The 8,876-nt window shown below is 34.2% G+C and overlaps 1 protein-coding gene across 1 annotated transcript; it reads left to right on the forward strand.

Moving 5' to 3' along the window:
- Positions 1-1,974: 1,974 nt before the first annotated feature.
- LOC142324812 (general transcription factor II-I repeat domain-containing protein 2-like) lies at positions 1,975-3,123 on the forward strand. The gene has a single exon (XM_075365827.1). The coding sequence runs from the start codon at positions 1,975-1,977 to the stop codon at positions 3,121-3,123; it is 1,149 nt and encodes a 382-aa protein (XP_075221942.1).
- Positions 3,124-8,876: the final 5,753 nt, after the last annotated feature.

The following is an 8,876-nucleotide window of genomic DNA, read 5'->3' on the forward strand; positions in this document are numbered from 1 at the left end:
GTATACAAGCACTTGTGAAACAAAAATTCTACTGTATGTCTGGACACATTGCATGATCCACAGAGAAGCTCTGGTTACCAAAGAAATGACTCGTCTGAATATTGTGCTAATGACGACTGCAACTGTAGTAAATTATAAAAACAGAGACCCCCTAAATTCAAGAATCTTTTCTGGACTTTGTAAAGATATGGGTGCAGTACATTCAGCGTTACTATTTTTTCTTGCGTTTTTTTTCTTGCCAGGCAAGATTGTTAATACACGCGAAATTTTTGAAACGTGTTTATGAATTAAGAGATGAAATCGCCATTATTCTTTAAGAGGAAAACCGATCGAAAGTCGACAAGTTTCGAGATAGTTTATTTATGGTGGAATTGAGCTATTTGGTCGAGATATTCGAGAAATTAAATACCCTGAATCTTCAACTCCAAGGAGTAAATAAAGTTTAGTAATAAATCACTCTTTGAGTTTTGGAAATACATTTAAAAATAGTTCCGAAGAGCTCTCAACTCCCGAAAAAGAAATCTTCATAGACGGCAAGTGGCGAAATCAAAAGACAATTTAGTAATAAATCACTCTGAACTTTGGACAGGGGTGGATGATGAGTTTCTGCACTGAAAACAAGAGCATTTCGTATACTACTTCCATTTTCAACATCCTACCTTTACGAAATCGGATTTTTTACGATGACTGCTTTGAAGACAAAATATATATCTCAGCTAAATACAGAAAAAGAACTCTATTTCTAATATTAAACCTTACTTCCAAAAACTTTGCTCTGCAAGGCAGGTCCAAGGGAATCACTAATAATTATTAAACTTGTTTTTAATTTAATAGTGATAAGCTAAATATTAAATACATTGTGAAGGAGAAATACAATTCTAATTATAACAGCATTATTTCAGTGTAAATGTGTATTCTATTATTTATTATGCAAGAATGTATTTTGTTTTGCTTTCCTTTCAGTAAATTACTAAATTTTTTTAATAACATTTTATTTATTATTTATTTTATGTATGTAATGACTAATGTATATAGCAGGGATGGCCAGCAAGTCGACCGCAAAGGCTTTAAAAGTAGCCCGCGAAGCCAAAGTTGAACAATTTGTTCTAACTTAAATAAATGATTGAAATTCTTAATTCTATAATTTAATCTTACAATAATAAATTATTTGTGAAACATACACATACTGTTTATATTTATCCTGATAAGATAAACAATGTAGTAATACTGAACGCCCTCTGTCGGCGCTAGTTGGTAGCTGTATGGCCGTGTGTCTCAACTTGCTTTTTCTCTGTAGCGAACATAGACAGGGCGCATAATCAGTATCGGTGTGTGTTAGAGAGTTAGATAGTAAAGTGACAGCCAGTGAAGTGACAGTCAGTGATAGCGAACAGAAGTAAGTATGTTAGTTATTGTTTTAAATATTCCGTAATAATATCTTTAGTAGGTAAATTCTAAAATAATATTTAACCCTATTATTTTAGAATGAATAATCCAAGTACAAGCAGGAAAAAACGTATCATTATCACAGTGAATGGGAAGAAGATTATTTCTTTACTATGATGAAAGATAAATGTATCTGTTTTATTTGCGATGCAACAGTAGCTTTGTCTAAGAAAGAAAACTTTAAAAGACATTATCTAACAAATCATAAAAATTACGAAGAAGATTATCCACGTGGCACTGCGTTAAGAAAAACAAAAGTGCAACAACTGAAGGCACAAATAACTGCACAACAAAATAGTTTTTTAAAATACAATACAAATTCGAAGACAGCTACGATTGCTTCATTCAAAGTCGCTGAAACTTTGATTAAACACAACAAACCGTTTCACGATGGGGAAATATGGAAAGAGGCATTCATTAAAGCAGGAGAAGAATTGTTTCAGAATTTTAAAAATAAATCTGAAATAATGACATTAATCAAAAATATGTCGTTATCGCGAAATACAATTTATGCGTAAAACAGAAGGAATGAGCCGAAATCTTGAAGACATTTTACATGAAAACATTAATAAATGCGTTGTATTATCGCTGCAGTTTGACGAATCTACGGACTATATCGGTACTGCACAATTATGTGTTTTTATTCGAATGGTTTTCGATGATATGTTGGTTACAGAAGAATTATTAACTATTATGCCAATGCATGATCGCACAAGAGGTCAAGATATCTTTGATTTATTTAAAAATTATATTGCACGAACAAATTTTCCAATCTGCAAGTTGGTATCAATAACCACTGACGGGGCTCCAGCAGTGATTGGCAACAAAAGTGGCTTCGTTGCTTTGTGTAAAGGTGATGATGACATTCCAAATTTTATTGACTATCATTGTATCATACATACTCAAATATTATGTTCAAAAGTGTTAAAATTCAATCGTGTTATGGATGTTGCGTTTAAAATTGTAAATTCCATAAGATCTAAAAGTTTGTCACGTCGTCAGTTTCGCGCTTTGCTGAATGAATGCGGTGAAGAACACAATGAACTGTTACTTCATACTGATGTAAGATGGTTAAGTCATGCTACATTTTTAGCAAGATTTAGAGAACTTCTGCCACAAATAACCTCATATTTACAATCTAAAGGTGATTCATATCCGCAATTAAATGATCAAGAATGGCTTCTCGATCTTGCTTTTTTCTGTGATGTTACTGAAAAATTAAACCGATTAAATCAGCAACTACAGGGTAAAAGTAAAACAATAATACATATGATTAGCATTTTGAAGTCATTTAAGGAAAAATTAAATATGCTTGCGATGCAACTAAAGCGTCGTGATTTAAAACACTATCAAAATCTGGCAGATGAATCTAAAAATAACAAGACTGTTGCTTACGACAAATATGCTGATGTTATTGGAATGCTTCTAAATGAATTTGATAGAAGATTTCTCAAACTAAGTGAACTTGAAGATATTGCTTGTTTTTTATCTTACCCGTTTAATGAGATCGACGTTAAAAGTCTTGCACAGAAACTTCACAATTTTCTTAATACTATAAATATAGCAGAATTAGAAGAAGAAATACTAAATATTAAATGCGATATAAATCTAAAATCAATGGTTTCAGATAGCAATTTTTGGAAACTAATAAGCAAAGATAAATATCCAAATATTTAGACAATTGTTGCTCGTTTCAATGCCTTCTTTGGCTCCACATATTTATGTGAATCCGCATTTTCTTATATGAATGCGATCAAAACAAAACAGCGATCGCAAATAACGGATCTACATTTACAGTCATGCTTAAGAATTGCTTTAAGTTCATATGAGCCAAATTTTGAGAAACTTGCTGCTCTTATGCGATGCCAAGTTTCATCCAAATAAAAATTGTATGCTTAAAATTTGTTTTGTTCGTATTTATTTCTTGACATTGTTTTTTTTTTTTAATTTTAATTAATATTGTTGGAATTCATAAAATAAAAAATATGTTTTGTTCGTATTTATTTCTTAACATTGTATTTTTTAAAATTTTAATAAATATTGTTTGAATTCATAAAATAAAAAATATATCGTAGGCTTAGATTGCAAACCTGCTAACTCATATTCAGCATATTTTGCACAACTTTCTTAAAACGCATAAATTTTTTGCTTGTCACGTGATTTCAATTAAATAGGTGCAATAGCGGTGTTTCATAGCCAATGTAAGGTGTTTTTCTCTTTTTAATAGTGTGAAAATGTAATTTTTGACCAAAAGTGGAAGTTTGCTATTTAAATCGGCGATATAATGACTTCCTTAATTATCTTCTAAAATTTTAAAATTATTTGTCCATATCCATAGTCGACCGCAGACTATATTTTATGGAAAAAGTAGCCCCTAAAAGCTTAATGTTTGGCCGCACCTGGTATATAGTAACTAATGTATGTAAACTGGATCGACTGTTAATTCTGTGCTACACTCATAGACGTTAAAACGCCTTAGGAATCGTGTGTATCGTGTTTGACGATCTACAGAGCCGATAATGCACACATCGCTTACAACCGCCGAAGCTCTTGTGAAGTTGAAATTATTTCACATTCTTTTTAATCACCAGAATTAGCGCCCTTCAATTTTCACTTCTTTTACAAAAAAAAGAAGATAATAACGGTATTCATTTCACCACGAATGATGAACTGAAGGACGCAGTGAAGTCATGGATCAAGGAAAGACAGCTAGGATTCTTCACTAACGGAGTGAGAAAACTGGTTCATTGTTTCACTAGGAGAAAAATGTGTAGTTGTTATTGATGACTTTGTTGGAAACTTAAATGTTAAGTCTTAGTAGCAAATGAAATGTACTTTTATAACATATTTGTTCCATTTGATTTGATTTTTTCATTTGCGAGTTATGAGTAGTTGCGCATTACATTTCATCCACCCGTCTACTAATTTGATGGTTCGGCAACACCTGGAATACCAGAAGCTGATATAGAACCTGTTAAAGCTTTAAATAATCAGTTCTTATTAAATATAGCTATTTTCCACCTAATGGTGTTTCTGCAAGCGAGGGCAAATAGTGTATTACAATGAATTATTTCTCATTAAAATTCAATTAATTTGGAAAGCATTACTTTGAAGTTTTCATTCTTTTTATGACTGAAACAATATTAATCAGATGGCGTTTTCTAGGAACGTGGAACTGGGCTTTATATATCTCTGAGAATAATTCAGTTAATCCCTCTGTTCTAATGAAATATATTAAATATATCACTTTTACCTTGAATATCTACTGATTTCGAAGGGGTTAGTTTGCCAATTTGTGACATTGCATTTGCCGTACTAAAGATGACAAATGGAAATTAATTCACCGCTCACTTTCCCTAGTAAGGCTGATATGATACGCTTATTTTTTTTTATTTTTTTTTTTTGTTGAGGTTTTTAGGGGCATCGACTACTTTGGTCATTAGCCCCATCCCACTTCAAAAAAAAAGAAAAAAAAAAGGTTCTTTAATTCATATTGCCATGAAGAAAATAAGTGATCAAAATTTCAATCTTCTAATTTAAAATCCACAAATTACCGCCTAGGCTTTCCTTTCGGCCATCCTTTCTTACGTTTTTCCATTCTGCGAACGGCCTCGACTTCCGACGACAGAGTGTCTGAGGCTTCGGACATGGCATCGTCTTCTCTTTCTGACGCCAATGACGTTCGCCGGCTTACATCAGGTGATGAAAGCTTCAATGGTGCTGTGAGCATCGTTGCAATTGAGTCTAAACTTGCAACCGATGCACTTTCGGCGGCTGATGAACTTGATTCAATGTCTAAGGCTGTGCTTGGGCCGGCTGATACAGATGCTCTCGCCACAGTTGTTCTCTGAGCTTTTGGGGCCTCTGTAGGTACGGTTTTAATATCGTCTGTGTCTGGTGCTTTTTCGATAGTTACTTGCACCTCCATTTTGGTTGACGCAGATTTTTCCTGTACTCTTGTCACAGTATCCTTAGCTATATGACTCGTCGTCGGGGTGATCTTTAGATCTTTGTCGGATAAATCAAGATTTTTCTTCATTTAAACTGCGCTGGTACGGGTCTTCTGTCGGCGACGTCAGTCCGGGAATGAGCCTTCTCATGTTTACTTTGTTGTATCTGATGAGTCGACTCGATCTTGGAATCAATGATTCTTTCTATCATTGTCGCGAGACTTGGTGCCATCGTATTAAGCAACTGCTCCACGTTGATTTTAGGTGTGGGGGGAGCAGCAGCTGCTTCTGCGCATGTAGTCGATGGTCTAGGTGTACGTAGGTTTACAATCTTCTTCGCTTCAGGGTAGCTGACTTTTTGAAGCGTTTTAACCTCCTGAATGGCTGTTTCTGATTTGTATACTGGGCAGTTCCTGGATCGACAGTTATGGTGCCCTTTACAATTAATGCAGACTGGAGGGTCTTTACATGGATCCCCCTCATGTATCTTCATTCCGCATATACAAATTTCCTGCGCTTCACATCTAGCTGCAGTGTGTCCGAAACGTTGACATCTAAAACATCTCATCGGCTGCGGAATAAATGCCCGTACATCAAGCCGATGGATGCCAGCTCGTACCTTTTCTGGAAGACTTGGCCTATTGAATGTCAAAACATGAGAGGCCGAAGGAAGAATCTCACCATTTCGTCTCATAGAAAGTCTGCGACAATGTGTCACTCCCTGACTAGACATTTCCTGCACTATTTCTTCTTCAGTACAGTTAAGAAGATCACGGCAAACAACAACTCCTCTAGATGAATTAAGTGTACTATGCGGTTGGACAGTAACCGCAAATTCACCGATCTTCTTCAACGCCTGGACTTTCTGGCTTTGCATGTCGTTTATAGTTTCGACATGTAATCCGTTAAACGTCTTACGGATTTCCTTGACAGGACCACCAGCACAATTTGTAATCTCTCTAGCAATTAAGAATGGACTTACCTTTTGGAAGTTACCATTCTCTTTTGTAATGACCAAAAATCTTGGTTTGGGAACATTATTTCCAAACAAAGCTTTTCTTAAATCTTTACTGATTTTATCAGCATCTTTTCTAATCTTATCACTCTCCTTACTTTTTTTCCTCTTCGCTTGTGGCGAATCGGCGGTTTCTAAACGAGGGTGTTTACGTGCACCCTCTGCCACGTTAGTTGGTTCAGGAAAATTCATGAACATTGATCCCTTCTGTAGCAAGGCTAGCAGCCGGGGTACACCCCCACTCCAGGGCTACTAACCTTGGAGGTCCGATCCGGTACTCCGGTGGAACCGGCATATGTCCTGGCAGAGAGCGGATGCGCAGTCTCTGCACTGACTCCAGGCTCCTACTCACCGAAGCTTTCAGAGCTCCCATGCACCGACATACATGGGCACCATTGCTACATGCTTGCCATCGCAGGGGGCATGTGGACAACGGAAGGGTCTCCGTTACACCTGCAACAACAACATTGACCCTGGCCGCCACATCGCCAGCTCTAAGAGTGGTATAAATCCATTTCCAAAATCGTTTGTTATTCCATTTCCTGCAGGTAGCCAAAAATCCAGTCCGTTTAGTGACCTGAAGGTGGAACCAGGTCAAACTTAACAAAGCATAACCGAGGAATTTACTCGGAACCCCGTTAGCCAGCTATATGTGATGTACAAAGGTACAGCTGTTGCCGCCCTGGACGTGGAACATAGATGTTGTGTTCCGGACGTGGGGATTATCTACCTCAGGGCGATACGCTTATTATTCTTGAGAATGTTACACTATTATCGCATCTTTTTTTCTGGTTGTATGCAACTGTTGTGGTTATGAACCTAACGCATTAACATAAGACTATTTATTTGAATTTAAGAAGGAAAATTATATAATAATAAAGGTCTACATAAATTTGAAACGCGTGTTTATTTACTCTCATATGTTTCAAACGAACTATCATATGGTTAACTCAGAATTGTTAATGGTAACATCACTGAAATGGTTTGCTTGAGCAAAGAACAGGCTTAACAGCTTAAAACAGGCTTACAGCCTATACTGAACCACTACACTAAGGAAGACCATTATGTTACAATCAAGTAAAACATTTATTTTTTTCAGAGCACATATTATCCGGTATTTTGAGTTTAAAAAAAAAATTATTTTTTAAAAGACGTCAGAAAATTCCTTAATTTTTCGATTCATTTGGATAAAAGAAGATTAAAAATGATTTCTAGAATTGGCTGGTAAATTTAAAAATAATAATTATTAAAACATCGATTTAGATCGAAATTAAAGAACCGGAGAGGAGGTGGAATAATTTGGTTGAAAAATGTGTAAACCAAGCTATTCAAAATAATCTCTATATTTTTAATAAATAAAATAAATTTTAAAAGATTCTAAAACTCATACATAATAGATGAGTTTAATTTTAGGTTTACAGATAATTTGAGTAAAACCTACCGGGTTAGTCGAGCGGTGAACGCGTCTTTGCAAAATCAGCTGATTTTGAAGTCGAGAATTCCAACGTTCAAATCCTAAAAAAAAAGCAGTTACCTTTATACGTATAAAAGCAGTTACCTTTATACGGATTTGAATACTAGATTTTGGATACCGGTGTTCTTTGACAGTTGGGTTTCAATTAAGTACACATCTCAGAAATGGTCGACCTGAGACTTTACAAGATTACACTTCATTTACAGTCGTACATATCCTTATTCATCCACTGAAGTAATACCTGACGGTGATTCCCGGAGGCTAAACAAAAAAAAAGATACTATGAATTAAATATACTGTGTATGTGTATTTATATATATATATATATATATATATATATACGTAGGCTTAAAGATTTTATTTTTATTTAATTACTTTTTCAAGCCGTGTGATCGAAAATATACATAGATTTAAAATCGAAAAAAAAAATAGTTCTCTTCTGTTTAATAATGAAGCTTTTAAAATTCAACCGTATTATGACGAGCAATCGATAAGCTAGTTAATTATTATGATTAATATGCTTAAATGAGCGTGTTAGTGACAACTAAATACGTAATTAATTATCAATTAATAATATAAAATTAATTATATTGATCAAAACAGTTTTTTTTTTTTTTTAATTGAATAGTTGAATAGAGTATATCTTTGTTTCCGAGCTTAACTCCCGATATTTCATTATTTTCCTTTTATCTGTTGAAGTCAATCTTTTTCAGTAATATAATTACATAACTTTAGGAAGAAGTTAGATATTTTAAGATCTATTAGACTATAATTTTCTTTTCTAATGAAAAAATATTCCTAAAATTAATGACTTATTCTCTAAAAAAAATCTGATGTAGACACCACATGACTTCTTTGCACACCTATTAAATTATATATACACATTGTTTTTTAAAATGAAAAGTACATAATATTTTATTTCTTTAATAGCTTCTGATATTTTTTTCTTTTTTTTGTTATTATTGAATTATTATTTATCGTAAACATTTGT

Source organism: Lycorma delicatula, chromosome 5 (assembly GCF_047948215.1).
Source record: "Lycorma delicatula isolate Av1 chromosome 5, ASM4794821v1, whole genome shotgun sequence".
Lineage (NCBI taxonomy): Eukaryota > Metazoa > Arthropoda > Insecta > Hemiptera > Fulgoridae > Lycorma > Lycorma delicatula.